The sequence below is a fragment of the Fukomys damarensis genome, unplaced genomic scaffold (assembly GCF_012274545.1).
Source record: "Fukomys damarensis isolate Sample0158 unplaced genomic scaffold, DMR_v1.0_HiC HiC_scaffold_8, whole genome shotgun sequence".
In the NCBI taxonomy this organism is placed as follows: domain Eukaryota; kingdom Metazoa; phylum Chordata; class Mammalia; order Rodentia; family Bathyergidae; genus Fukomys; species Fukomys damarensis.
Window position 1 is genome coordinate 5,530,116 of NW_022900920.1, and position 13,883 is coordinate 5,543,998.

At 47.6% G+C, this 13,883-nt stretch overlaps 2 protein-coding genes across 5 annotated transcripts in view; one reads left to right on the forward strand and one right to left on the reverse strand.

Moving 5' to 3' along the window:
- Positions 1–3,191, reverse strand: part of Paox (polyamine oxidase) — a 14,637-nt gene extending 11,446 nt beyond the window's left edge. The window contains exons 1-2 of one of the 4 annotated variants that reach the window (XM_033761321.1): positions 3,101–3,191; positions 1,738–1,888 (exon numbers count right to left, since the gene is read on the reverse strand). In XM_033761321.1, coding sequence (XP_033617212.1) covers positions 1,738–1,888; positions 3,101–3,159 — 210 coding nt within the window. In that variant the 5' untranslated portion in view covers positions 3,160–3,191. Of the gene's footprint in view, positions 1–1,737; positions 1,889–3,066 lie in introns of those variants that run through there. The other 3 variants (XM_033761323.1, XM_033761320.1, XM_033761322.1) reach the window with 3 other exon arrangements.
- On the forward strand, positions 2,647–11,593 carry Echs1 (enoyl-CoA hydratase, short chain 1). The gene is made up of 8 exons (XM_010619994.3): positions 2,647–2,820; positions 4,084–4,281; positions 4,674–4,801; positions 5,678–5,777; positions 7,086–7,190; positions 7,701–7,820; positions 9,309–9,376; positions 11,083–11,593. The coding sequence occupies exons 1-8, from the start codon at positions 2,733–2,735 to the stop codon at positions 11,146–11,148; spliced, it is 873 nt and encodes a 290-aa protein (XP_010618296.1). The 5' UTR covers positions 2,647–2,732; the 3' UTR covers positions 11,149–11,593.
- Positions 11,594–13,883: the final 2,290 nt, after the last annotated feature.

Below are 13,883 nucleotides of genomic sequence, written 5' to 3' on the forward strand. Positions count from 1 at the left end.
GAATGGAAGGGGAGGGGAGGGGCGCGAGGGAGGGCGGGAAGAGGAGAGCTGGGAGAGGAGAGGTTGGCTGGGCCAGAGGTAGGGTGGAAAGGGCAGGAGCGTGGAAAGTGGAAGAGACAGCTGGGGAAATGCCGGGCCACGTAGGGTGACGTGGTAAGATGGGCCCTGGGTGCTGGCGTTGCTCTCCTCCCCTCCTATCTCTTAGCAGGGCCCTAGTGCGATACTATGGACCGCCCTTCTGCACCTGGCTGGCTCAGGCTCGTAGGCAGGTCCCCAGGTACCCAGTAGATTGAACTGAAGCATGGAGGGGTTCCCTGTGTGGCCCTGGATGCAGAGTGATGGGGGCGAATGACCCTAAGGAAACAGAATCTAGCCAGCTAGACACCTTACTGGCTCAGAACCAATGACTGCCATCATCCTGACCCCCTCAGAGCCAGTTTAGAAGGCCCAGAATTAAATGGGCAGCTAAATCAGGTAATAATTAATATACCATTAGAGAGAGATTGGGCCTTCAAAGAAATCACCACAAAAAATAAAAGACAACAAAATCATAGCTGGAGGTGCAAAATGGAGACACAATGGCCAGGCTTGCATGCCTTCCTGAGGGACAGACAACAATTTGAGATTATACTATAGTTAGCACCACCTGTCCAATAATTAGTCCAGCTAGGCATCAGATGCTCAGGCGAGTGACCAGAGCATCTGGACCCATCCCTTCCCCCAAAATGATTTTGTTCCTTCTGTATACTCTTGCTATATGACTTGTTTGCTATTAGTACAGTATTAGCTAAACAGCTGTACTTAAATGCCACTCCCTTATATATGGTATCACACAAAGCCAGCAAGTTGCCAAAAATCTTTATAACACAGACTTCTTATTTACAAGTTCATTGCCTATATTCAGGACAAATAACATAACTGACTGTTACAAAGGATCCACTTGTCAAAAATAGGCTTTTGAAAGGAAAATTTAGAGCCGGGTATTTAGCTCAGTGGTTCCGGCACCTGCCTCGCAAGCACAAGGACCTGAGTTCAAACCCCGGTACCAAAAAAAAAAGAACAAGCAAAGTTTATTCCAGTGAACATGTACTAAAATCAGGAGATTTTAGCAGCTAGGAAAAGCCTAGTTTATCATATCCGTGTGTGGATAGGCTGACACTGGGACAGAGATAGTAGCAGCTAGCTGGGAGAGATTTCATACATGAGTGGATGGGCTAACACCAGGAGAGAGAGGTATTAGCAATAACTGGGAAAAGAATTACATAGGTTTGGGGGAAGGGGCTACAATCATAAGGCATTTTTATGACTTGGATGTCCAAGGATGGTCTGCTCAGGTGTGTACACAATTACTGGACTTCTCAGTGCCAGGGGTTACTTCATTTTGAGTCCATTTGCCCTGTTTGCTAAGAATTTGCTGTTTGCTAAAAGCAGCCTGTTTGCTCTATACCGATTGTGAAGGACTCACTTAAGCCTGACACTGACTCTGTAGGGAGCAGAAGGCCAGAATGAAACTGGCCATTTTGGGTACCCTGAGCACCCATCTAACTCTTAGTCTACCATAAGACTTCCATGTGGTTTCCTTGGTGAGAAATGTGGAGCATTGTACTCTTAATCTACTGCAACAATGTATGCTGCAGCAACAAGCCGCTGATAAGCTCCCCCCTCCCCTTATAGGGGCTTGCCTCTGGCTCTATCCCCTCCAAGGGTGAGGAATCTTGGGCCTCTGGAGAAACATACATCACCAGTTTCAGGACCTCCCGTAGTTCTGCCCACAGGAGCTGGCAGACAAAATACTGGGCTCCACTTTGCCAACGTAGGAGTCTGGGCAGTACTACTCCAGGGTTCAGAGGTCCAATCTTGGATGCATCCTGCTCTCGGGTAGGAGATCCTAATGACCACAAGAGCTATCTCAGTATGCTTTTAGTAGCTATCAGAGCCGCATATGCCTCTGCCAGCTGTTTGTCTACCAGTATCATTCTCTTTCTACAGTTTGCAAATGGAACTCTATTACTTGTCACAACCATTCTGACTTCTGCCACAATGCCCACCCCAAACCATCCATGGACACAAACACCTATATTCCAGCTCACATGGTTGGCCCGGAGTGGAACCCTCCAGGTGCACCTAGTGTGGGGAAGTTAGAGCTCTCATACACTGCTGACAGGAGCATGAAATGATGTAGTCACATACATCCCAACCCCATGGCTTGCGGGGACGGGGTGCCTACTAGGGATCAAACCTAGGGCCTTGCATATGCCAAGCTAGCTCTCTACTACTACTACTGACCATCCCCAGTCACACATGCAGCCACTTTGGAAAACAGTCTGGGGGTTCTTCAAATGGTTAAACGACAGACCTACTTGCAGGTATATGCCCAAGAAAATGAAAACATCCCACCACACAGACACTGGCCGAGGGCAGGAGATCAGAACGGATGCCTGCTACTCGGGACCGAGGGGAGCCCGCACAGCCTCGCCCTGGAAGGCCAGATCTGCCGGCGCTGTTCTGCCCAACCTCAGAGCCCAGACCAGCTCCGCTTGGCTCTTTGTTTGCGGCGGTGCAGTTGGGATGCGCAGCAATCCCACTGCTCCCAAGCAATTTGAAACTTGAGCTCCGCCTGTCCGACAGCGGGCCTGCCCGGCCACGCCACGCCCCATCCGCTTCCGGACTGTTCTCGCGACAGCGAGCTGTGCTACTCAGCTCCACGAGTAAAGCTAGTATTCCCCGGAGCTATGGCTTCTCTACGCGCCGTGCTGTCCCGCGTCCGGGGCCCGCTCCGGCCTCTGTCCTGCTGCCCCGCCCTGCGTCCGTTCGCTTCGGGTGAGTGTGGGCTAAGCGCAGAGGTCCATTACCTCCCACCCCATCTACCCTGTCTGACCTGCACCAGGTCCTGGTCTTACACCTCCTGCTTGATCCTACAGACCCTCAGCCCCAGACCGCTGACCCTCTAACCTCACTGCCTCACACCCCTGGCTCCTTCTAGCCCCAGCCCACCCCGCCCCCAATGCCTGACCTCAGCCCCCACCTAATCCTGGCGCCTGTCTAGGGCTGTTCTCAAGAGAGCACCTGGTGGTCACTGGCTGCTTCTCAACTCTGGTACCTGACAGAGCCAGGACCTCGGGCCAGCGACGCACTTGGAGGTTGGTTGTAAAATTCCATCAGTGTTTAGGAGGCTTTAAGAAAATGGCAGTCCTGTGGCGCAAGTCTTAACCCCGGGTCCACTCCTCCCAAGCCTGTCCTTCAGACTGTCCAATCAGAAGTTCCTGTGCTCGTGCCCGCCTTCCTTCTGCTGCCAACTGGATTGTCCTCCCTTCTCCTCCCCTCTTCTCTTGGCTCACCTCCAGCTGGAATCCCTGGTGCTGTGATCCACTGGGCAATTTCAAGGAATTCTCGGTCATAACCCAGGGCTGGGGCTCCTGTGTATCTAGTTAACTGCCTGTTTGTATTGGCCCCACCCTCCATTTGACTGTCCACTTCTGCACCCCACCTGGAATTGGCAGTCATTTCCTGGCTCCTGTAGATGACAGGCATGCTGCTCTCCAGCACTTCACATGTGATAATTCAATTTCACTTACTTGCCTGCAAGCCCGTGAAACACCTGTGCTACTGCAGAGGGAACTAATCACCCATCAAGCCCTCACTTTGTCATGCTCACCTTCTTCCAGTGGAGTCTGCTCCCCACAGGTCTGAGCTGATGACCCTTCTGGGCCATGGTGGTCACCCGAGAGCAAAGTGATCCCTTCTCTTATTCTCTCACCATGCTGTCCACCCAGCATAGGCACGAAGTCTGTCCTCCTCTTCCCAGGCATTTTTTGCAAGAAGACCTTTCTCTGTCCTTAGAGATGGGCTCTGAGAATAGTTAACCAAAGCAAATAGGAAGGAGAATGGCTGTGCTCTGTGCCGGGGGTTTCCTTTAGGTTAAGGAAACATTCATGCAGATGTCAAAGCAGAGAGCAGTTGTGAAGGGAGCTGTAGGCAAAAGCATGAGGACTGGGCTGGGTGTCTCAGAGGACCTCACAGGGTCTCTGTGTTTGTGCTTTTGACGCCTACCTGATGGAGACCCCTTTTGCCCTCTTCCCTTAGGTGCTAACTTTGAGTACATCATCACAGAAAAAAAGGGGAAGAATAGCAATGTGGGGCTGATCCAGTTGAACCGCCCGAAGGCACTCAACGCGCTCTGCAATGGCCTGATCTTAGAGCTCAACCAGGCACTGGAGTCCTTTGAAGCTGACCCAGCTGTTGGTGCTATCGTGCTTACCGGCGGGGATAAGGCATTTGCAGGTGTGCTGGGCAGAAGTGGTGGCAGGAATGGGAGGGATATCATTGCCCGTGGGAAGCAAGACAGACTGGCCCCTCCGTGATGGCATGTGACTTAGGATTTAATCAAATATAAGGTGTTAAACATTCACATGTGCTGTGTCAGCAGGACGAGCGTGTTCAGTGGGAATCCAGTCCTTACTGGTCAGGTTAAGTGGCTGATGAATGAACTGGGCCTTCTGTGGCATCAGTTACCTGCCCCTCAGCCTTCTGCATTACTTTGTCTTAACAGATGTTGCAGTGTGTTGCTGGCCTTGTGTCAGGACTTGCTTAGGGTCCCTAAGTTAGCTACCTATATATTTGGGGATATGGGACCTTATGCTGTCTGGTAACTGCATCCTCATTTCCATTCCTAGCTGGAGCTGATATCAAGGAAATGCAGAACCGGACAATGCAGGACTGTTACTCCCACAAGTTCCTAAGTCACTGGGACCAGCTGACCCAGGTCAAGAAGCCAGTCATCGCTGCTGTCAATGGTTATGCTGTGAGTGTCAATATCAGGGGTCCCCATCTGCAAAGGTGGGGCACAAAGGATGTTAGAAAGAAATGGGCTTTTGTGAATAAAATGTACAGAGATTCTTATCTTAGAAAGGTATTAAGTATGATTCCCAGGCCAGTGGCCCCTCTTCCGCCAAGTAAGGAGAAAGAATCTTTTGACATCTGTTTTGTTTGTTGCTCAACTGCTAATTCTTCCCAAATGGGTTAATGGATTTTTCTATATTGATTTAAAGCTTCCTGACTTCTCTGCAAGAGTAGCACATCCTCTACTGGGTACTTCAGTGTCCTTGCATAATACTATTAGGAAATGCCAGGACTGGTTTGACCTGTGGAGAAGTTACACAGTTGTTCCGCATGGTGTTTTGGGGGGTTGCATTGTTGTTGTTTTATGATACTGAGGACTGAACCTAGGGCCTTCACTCTGAGCTACATCCCTGGCCCTTTTTGTTTTTTGAGACAAGGTCTTCCTAAGTTGCCCAGGGTGGGCTCAGCCTCCCAAAGTGCTAGGGTCATAGGCATGTGCCCATGTGGTGATTATTTAAAGAAGCCCTTTCCATGTGAGCCAGGGGTCAGCCACACCCATTTGTGTCCACATCCCCTGTGGCTGCTATTGAACCACCAAGGCAGAGCTTGGTATTGATGCAGAGCCAAGATCGTTTACTGTCTGGCTCCTTGCAAAAAGTTTGCTGTCCCTGGTGAAGTAATGTATCCTAGGACTTAACTAAATTTGTGCTGCTCGGTTAATTTTTGCCATATCCCCAACTCTGAATCATTTTACTAGAAAAGTTCAATAAGCAGACAGCAATTTTTCTGATTAGGCTCTTCTAGTAAAACTTGTCCACTGCTCAATATTGTTTTACAGCTCGGTGGGGGTTGTGAGCTGGCCATGATGTGCGACATAATCTACGCTGGTGAGAAGGCTCAATTTGGACAGCCAGAAATCCTGCTGGGTACCATTCCAGGTGAGAACATGCACCTCTAGTGTACACTGTGCAGGTGATTCCTCATGACCAGCCCATGCCTTGGGAACAATAGCTTGTACTTGAGCAGAGATCCCAGAAGTGTCTGGTCAGTGTTCTGCAAACAAGTACGTGGGACGGTGGACACGACAGAGCTCAGAGACGGTACCTGGGGGTCTTGGGTCACATCCAACTCCTGTGATTACAGCTGGATCCTATGTCTCATGTTACACAATGTTACACATTGGTTTACAACTACAGTGGTTCTCTCATGCTGGTGACTTGTACCTGTACCAGATCCCTATAGGTCAGCAATTAGGAAGAAAGAACAGTGACCTTGGACTGGCTCCAAGAGCTCTGCCTCGCATGGCTTTAGCCCTATCCAGTCCTGCATCACTAGGAATTAGGACCTCCTGGGAAGGGAGCCTGAGATACTGCAGAAAGAACAATGCCAACAACCTGCTGGGTCCACCTAGTAAACCTGGGAGGAGAGGGATCTCCCAGGAGGAGGAGACGACCATGCTTGGAGGTCCTCTACTTCTATCTAAGATTTTTATTTGTTTTTCTGCTTACTTGTTTGTTTTGCATTACTAGGGATTGAACCCAGGGCCTTTGCACATGCATACCCTCCCCCTTTTATTTTGAGACAGCATCTCATTAAGTCACTAACTTACAGTCCTGCGTCGCCCTCCCAGAGTGAGGAGGATAGCTGATGTTGGGGATCCAGCACATGGGGTCAGGGAGAGACTGAGGAGGGCCTACAGCCACTGTGTAATGCTATTCTGAGATCAGGGGGCCTAAGTTTGGAAAGGGGCCTTCCCCTGAGATTTTTAGTTTCTTCTGCTTGTCCTACCTGCTGACTGCATCAGTTCTGTCTGCCCAACTCTAGGCCCTTGTCTTAGGCCTCTTCTTCTGGCTCTATGATCTTGCCTGTAGCACATCTATGGTTTCTTCCCTTTTTCTTTTCTTTTCTCTTTTTGGTGCTTGTATGGAACCCAGGGCCTCAGGCATGCTAAGAATGTACTCTTGTCACTGAGCCACACCCAGTCTCTGTGATGTCTTCTCTCTCTCTCTCTTTCTCTTTTTTTTTTCTTCTTTAATTTCTTCCTTTTCTTTCTGTCTACCCCATCCTTCCTGTATGTCCCCCCCCGCCCCGCTCCAACCCTCTCTGCCTTCTGGGAATTGAATCACCCAGCCAAGGCCTTTTGCATGCTAGGCAGGCTTTTCTACCACTCTACATCCCAAGCCCTCTGTTTTCTTACTGGCTGCACTCACCACAGATCCAGCTAACAAGCAGCCCCCTCCTTACAGGTGCCGGGGGCACCCAGAGACTCACCCGCGCAGTTGGAAAGTCACTGGCAATGGAGATGGTCCTCACTGGTGACCGCATCTCGGCCCAGGAAGCCAAGCAAGCAGGTAGGTCCAATCTGCCCTTGGGAGCTGGTCAGAGACTAAGTCTGTATCAGGAATCTTGGGGATAATCAGTAATAGAGCTTTTGGGTCTTAAGGATCCAGGAAGCTGACTGCCTTGGTTTTAAGTTTTGAAATATTTCACATATGAGAGAGTGATGACATTTCTCAGGTTAAAAAGTAATAATGCAATATGTCATTTCCCATAGTCCAGCATAGTCAATGGGTATCTCCAGAGCCCTTACAGCCTGACCCTTTCCCTGCCCTGTTGGTGACTGTGGTCCCTTTATCTTCCTGCCTGTGCTAACTGATGTCATGGGTAGCCTGGGCTGCATGGCTGAGAGCTCAGAGACTGTGGCTGCTGAGGGCCCAAGACACATCCCCCACTCCCACCCCCAAGCTGCCTCTTGTTCTGCACTCAGATCCCTCAGCCCCTGGGTAGTCATTAAGTCTCCATGATAAATGAAACTGGTGGTCTGTTTCCTCATGTTTTTCACTACCTTTTTCATGTTTTAGGTCTTGTAAGCAAGATTTTTCCTGTTGAAAAACTGATTGAAGAAGCCATTCAGTGTGCAGAAAAAATTGCCAGCAATTCCAAAATTATAACAGCCATGGCCAAAGAATCTGTGAATGCAGGTAGGAGTCTGCCAGAAAAAGAAAAGTGAGGAGGATTCCTGGGACTGCAGACAGAATTGGAGGCACCAAATGACTGTACCTTAGCCTGTCTGAGGCAGAAATGGTAGGACTCTCAGGATTTTGATTTACTGTTAGAGCTCTGGTTTCTAGCTGTTCACTAATTGGTTGAGATGTTCTGACTGTCCCTCAAGAAATGAGCCACAGGAAAGCTGCTTGGGAAGTGACAGTGACACAGCTCCAGGCAAGGAGGAAGAGGCCAAGGAGAAAGCCATAGTCCAGAGTCAGGCTTGTCTCTGGCTCCTAGGACCTGGGTTGTACAGTTCCTATCCTCAGTTCCATGATGTGGTTATGCAGATGTTCTACAGCCTGGGAACTAAAGCCACACAGGCTGTCTGAGATCATCTACATGAGAGGGGCAGCATGCTCTATACATTCCAGGCCCCACTTAGTGTCCTCTGAATTCTCATAGTTTTCTACCATTAACAGTGGACTGACCTACCTCCTCAGAACTGCGTGAGTCCTTTTTTTTGAGACAGGATTTGTGCTCTGTAGTTCAGTCTATCCTTGAGCTTACAGTATAGCCCAGGCTGGCCTTGAACTTGCAGCAATCCTCTTGCCTCAGCCTCCTGAGTGCTGGGATTGCAGATATGAGCCACCATGCCAGGCTGCTTGAATCTTTTTTTTTTTTGGTACCAGGGATCAAACTCAGGACCTTGCACTTGCAAGGCAGGCAGCAGAACCACTAAGCTAAATCCCCAGCCCCTGCTTGAATTTTAATGTAGTGATTTACCTCAGCATTTGAAATGAGATTGTACTTCTGATTAGGACCTGGGGTAGATGGTTGCAACCTATAAAGTGACATTGCTTCTCTGAGCCTGTTATACCCACCAGCAAGGGTGCTGGCTCTCTGGGGTTGCTGTTGGCTCTAGTCAGACAACCCATGTTGGGGGAGCCAGCTGTGTGGCCACAGGGAGGCTGCTGAGGGTTTTAGCAAGACCACAGTGGATCACATGGCTGCTGCTCATATCCACCCTGAGAGGCACCTCCCTCTGGATGTCAGGACAGCAGCATACCTGTGTCCTCCACGGAAAAGAAAGCCGTTTCCTGATGCTTGATCATTCTTTTTCTGGTTTTCATCCTTACTTCATTGTCTGTGCTTTTGATCGCACCTCAGGTCCTTACAAATGGACAAATTTTGCTGTTTGCCTTTCACGAATTTCCTCAGTCCTCTTTCCAGGGACTTGGGCCACAGCTGGGAATGTGGGAGCCCTGCAAGAGCAGTTTGTTCAAGTGGCCACCTCAGCTGGTGCATGCACTTGACAAAAGAGGCTAACTGGGCCGGCGTGAAGGCCTGAGCAGGGCTGGCCTCCTGGCACATCTGAGTCAGATGTCTGTGTGGTTGGCGAAGAGTGTCCCATCCCTGCACAGGAGATAGCCTCATTCCCCCAGTCAGCATCTTAGTCGATGACTGCAGGGTTTCTTTTTCAGCCTTTGAAATGACATTAACAGAAGGGAATAAATTGGAGAAGAAACTCTTCTATTCAACCTTTGCCACTGTGAGTAAACAATATTCTGCTGAGAATCAAACATGTTCTAATTAAGGAGTTACTGGGAATTTTCTTCACACTCTATCCTTAAATGCCATTTCCTTTTGGTCTAAACTTTTAGAGTCCTCTCTAGCTAGATTAGACTTGTTCTATCAGTGGGCCTTGCTTTTAGCAGAAAAGTACAGTGTGGAAATAGAAAAAAGAATAAAAACTTCTTCCTATTGCAAGAAGGTCCTGTGAACTGCACCCTTAAGCAGCAGCTCCTAAAAGGATGTACGTGAGTCCATAACGTTAAATGAAATAATCAGACACACGTTTAAATATATATGGTTTCTCTTATATGAGAAACCCAAAGTACAAATAAATAGATAAAAAAGTGAAATAAAGAATAGATAATAGGAAATAAGGATTCAGACCTTTTGCAAATGGGAAGAGGATCAAAAGATAGAGAAGGAAGAGAGAGAGGGGGGATGTAAAGAATTAATATATGTTGTATGCATGTAACAACTCTCCGCAATGAATGTAATCATTATGTACTGTAAATATGTACTGGTAATAAAATTTTTTTAAAAACTCCTTTATGTAAAATGCAATTCAGAGCCAAGTGCAGTGACATAAACCTGTAGTCCCAGCACTTAGGAGGCTGAGACAGGAGGATAACTTCAGTGCAGGAATTCAAGACCTGCCTGGGTGACACAGTAAGATCCTATCTCAAAAAGAAAAAGAAAAAAATTGTAATTTATTTCAGCTGTATTTTCCCTAGATTATTCCACTATTTATAAGGTGGCTTGTGGAGTTAATATGAAAAAATGAAAATATGCAAACAAAGTCTTTATAAATAGGGTGGGGTGGAAGGGTTGAAGGGAGGGCAGGGGAATGGGGAAGAAATAAGAATCAAGATAGATTATGTAAAGGTGCAAATTTCTAATGATGAATGTCATTATATTGTATACCTAACATGTACCAATAAAATTAATAGAATGTGGCTTGAAAGCATTATAATAGTAAACTAACACCTTATAGCAATATTTTTTAGGATTTCTGCCAATAACACGCTCATGACATGTCTTGCTGCTGGGTGGCTTGAACCACTGGTGGTGTAAGCCACCTGATGGCACAGTCACATATGTACCACCAGTGATTCAAGTTGGAAGGAACATGTTAAAGGAAATGTTTTTCAATTGCCATTATGAGTCACTTCTTTTATTATCATCAAAGAATCATATATAGGCATTTTACAAAAGAAAGATTAAAATGCTTTTGGCTCTTTAAGAAGTGAAGATTTGTGCACTCAGGTGTACACATATGTGTACATGGACACAAGTAAAGGAAGAGGGAAGATGAAGGGTGGAGTTGTGATCCATGAATGTGATGCCTGACTTGCACCATGCTAGATCCAGCTGAAGAGGGTGGCCCAGACTTACGCCTCTGAGGCTGTCTTCATTTGGCAGTTTACTGACATTCATGGTTTCTGAGTGACTGTCATCCTGGGAGAGGGTATGAAAACTTCCATTCCCAGCTCCAACCCTGTTGGTCAGGAATATTGTCCTTTCCGTGCTGTATGTGGCCTTGCTGTGGGATCACCTGCCCCATACCATGTGAGCAAAGACAACAGCCTGAGTGAGTGAGAAGAGCAACCCCAAAGACACAGGCAAGCGGGGATCTCAGTGGGGAGATACAAACTTCACCTCTGGTTTTCTTCCTTTTTCTGCTAGGATGACCGGAGGGAAGGAATGGCTGCATTTGTGGAAAAGAGAAAGGCCAACTTCAAAGATCACTGAGAACCAGCTACCTGGGCCTTACACCTCTAGAGAGGAAAGAGCAGCCGTTGGTTTGGAAGCAAATAAATTGTCTCCTTTTAAAGGGTAGTGTAGGTGAGATGTGGTTTCTTGCTGATGGCCAATGGGGCTGTGGCTGTAGCTTGAGCTCTGCTGAACAGCTGGCCTGTCATGAGAGTCAGTCATGTTGTATTCCGACCAGAACAGATTCTTTTACAATCAAAAGTTCTGCTGAGGAGCCTTCAGGGTATTTACTTTTTTACTTCACTTCAGGAACTGGGATACTAGTTTACCAGTGGTACCTTTGTGTGCAGATCAAGTCCAGATGGAAAGTGGGTGCCTGCCCGGTCATGGTATGTGTGGGTACTTGGGGAAAGATGTTCCTGTCTGTTGATTTTGAACAGAGTAACGCTAATTAAAGTAACTACTTGAAGTTAGTTATACTTTACTTTTAATCATCTTTATTGGTTTTTTTTTTGTTTGTTTTTTTGTTTTTTTGTTTTTTTGTTTTGTTTTTTTGGTACCAGGGATCGAACTCAGGTCCTTGTGCTTGTGAGGCAGGCAGCAGAAACATTGAGCTAAATCCCCATCCCCCTACTTTTAATCATCTTTAAAGGATAAATATCCTATATATTGGTTGGTTTTAAATTTTTTTTTTACATTGTGATAACATTCAAATAAAACTGAGGTCCATAAACTAAGCTATACCCATGTCACATCCCCAGGGTAATTAACCACGTGAACAGTTGGGCATGCACCCTTTCAGGATTTCTGTTCCCAAACATGCATACACGTGCTTAGTTGTGATGCTTTGTTTCATATGTGGGTGCTATGCACACTCATGCACAGTTCTCCACCCACAAGTCTGCCCTCATTTTCTTTTCTCTTCCTGGAATCCTTATTCTTCACAGCATCTAGTGATATCTAAAATACAAACTCAAGGTAGAAAAATGCCACATCAAAAATACAGTAGTTGTCATACTCAGTGCCATTTACTATGTGAGATTTAGAGACACAATACAGATGTGTACAAGAGCCATTTTAAGGTACATGTTCCTGCCATGGTTATTTTAGTGGCTTCACATTCCAGGAGGGCCAGCCATGTTCTTGGGTTGCTATGCAGCAAGAGGGACCTAGCAGTGCTGTTTGGTTCCCTTGTGACTCTAGTTATAGGAGCCCATCTCTACTTTATTCTTAGAACTCCAAGTTCTCCATTTGAAACTTCTTCAGCAAGTGTTGGTGAAGAAGTTGACACAAATCCTATGACCTTGACATGTGAAGGTGGGAGACACTGCCTCAGGTCAGAGGCTCCCAAGTCTCAGGACAGCCTTAGACCCACTAAGGTGAGGCTGAGAGATCTGCATTTCAACAGGTGGACACCAATGCTGTGCAAGTTTTGTGGGCTAGGGCTGCTGTAAGCCTCCAAATGATACCCTATCGATGGGACCCACCTGTCAGGGGACTTGGCTTTGTTTGCTATAAACCAGGGCAAGATTCTGCATGAGGGAAGAAGTTGAGTTCAGTCTAGGAATGCAGGGTAAGGTTTGCTCAAACGATAACTGAGCACCATGTATATTCAACACACAGCCAATACACAGACCATACCAGAGGGACCACAGTGTGCTTACCACATTGCACAGCTCAGCCAAATAAAATGATGCTTGGCCTGTCCCAGGATCTGGGCCTCAGGACTCTCCTGTGGTGAAGCCCACTCTTCCCAGCTCAGACCATCCCAGAATGCCATTTACAGGTATCTTCCACCTGACTGTACAGCTTGGCATAGGCACTTATTTCAGATTGTGGTCATGGCCTTGGGCTGGCATGGACCAGGAGTGAGTCCTTGTCCTGGAGGATCTGAGGTGGACAAGGAAAGGACTAATATGGACCAAGGATGTACTAAGAACCTATCTGACCTTTGCACGCTGTGGCTGTGCACTCCTCAGATGGCAGCTCACAGCAAAGTGGGTTCACATGCACCATAGGGACCACTTGCCTTGCAGGTGTGAGTCTTGTAATCCACCATGCCCTCCTGTCCACCACCAGGAGCTGGGTTCTGTTAACTCCACTGTCAGAGGGCCAACTCAGTTCTCATGCAGTCCCCTTTCACACAGAAGGCAGATGACCTTGGCAGATAAGTCTCTGGATCTTGGACTCCTTGGCACATGCTTATTCGCAGAAGCAGGTACAAAGGGAACTTAATTTGGGCCCCACGGAGTGGAATGGCTTTTCCCCAGCCAGGGAGCTGGACCTCAGGAGCACTGATGTGGATGTGCTCATTGCTAAAGCTGAACACGTGGAGTTCATGCCTGAGACCATTGACCCCAGAGTCTGGAATAAACAAGAAAAGCCACCAAAGTTCTAAATATCCAACAGAGGAAATCTTAAAACTGAGAAAAACATAATCATCTAATTTGTTTCATGCACTGGCCATCTGCCTCCATAATTTGATTTTGAGAAAGGCTTGGAAACTCACTTCTTACTGCTCAGGTCAGAAGCAAGAAAGGACTCAACACTGCACCTGCTAAGTTCATCGCAGGTGTCTGTGTGTATGCCCCTTCCTTTGGTTTGGGCCCTAACCTGGACAGGAGCTCACCTCCTGGGCTTCTCAGTGGCTGCCGGCTTCAGAGAGGTCGGAAGGTCAGGTTTTGGCAGCAGAGACTGTCCCAGCCAGGGGCAGCCCCAAACCTCTGTGAAGCTCCCGCTGGCTTTGAGCTGATCGACCTGTGGCCCATGAAGGT

What these genes read in the sequence shown, in the direction of transcription:
- Echs1 (XM_010619994.3), top strand. Translation starts at nt 2,733, where the DNA reads ATGGCTTCTCTACGCGCCGTGCTGTCCCGCGTCCGGGGCCCGCTCCGG. An exon ending in CTGCTGTCAATGGTTATGCT is followed by an intron (nt 4,802 to 5,677) that starts GTGAGTGTCAAT and finishes ATTGTTTTACAG; the next exon opens with CTCGGTGGGGGTTGTGAGCT. An exon ending in TCTATTCAACCTTTGCCACT is followed by an intron (nt 9,377 to 11,082) that starts GTGAGTAAACAA and finishes TTTTTCTGCTAG; the next exon opens with GATGACCGGAGGGAAGGAAT.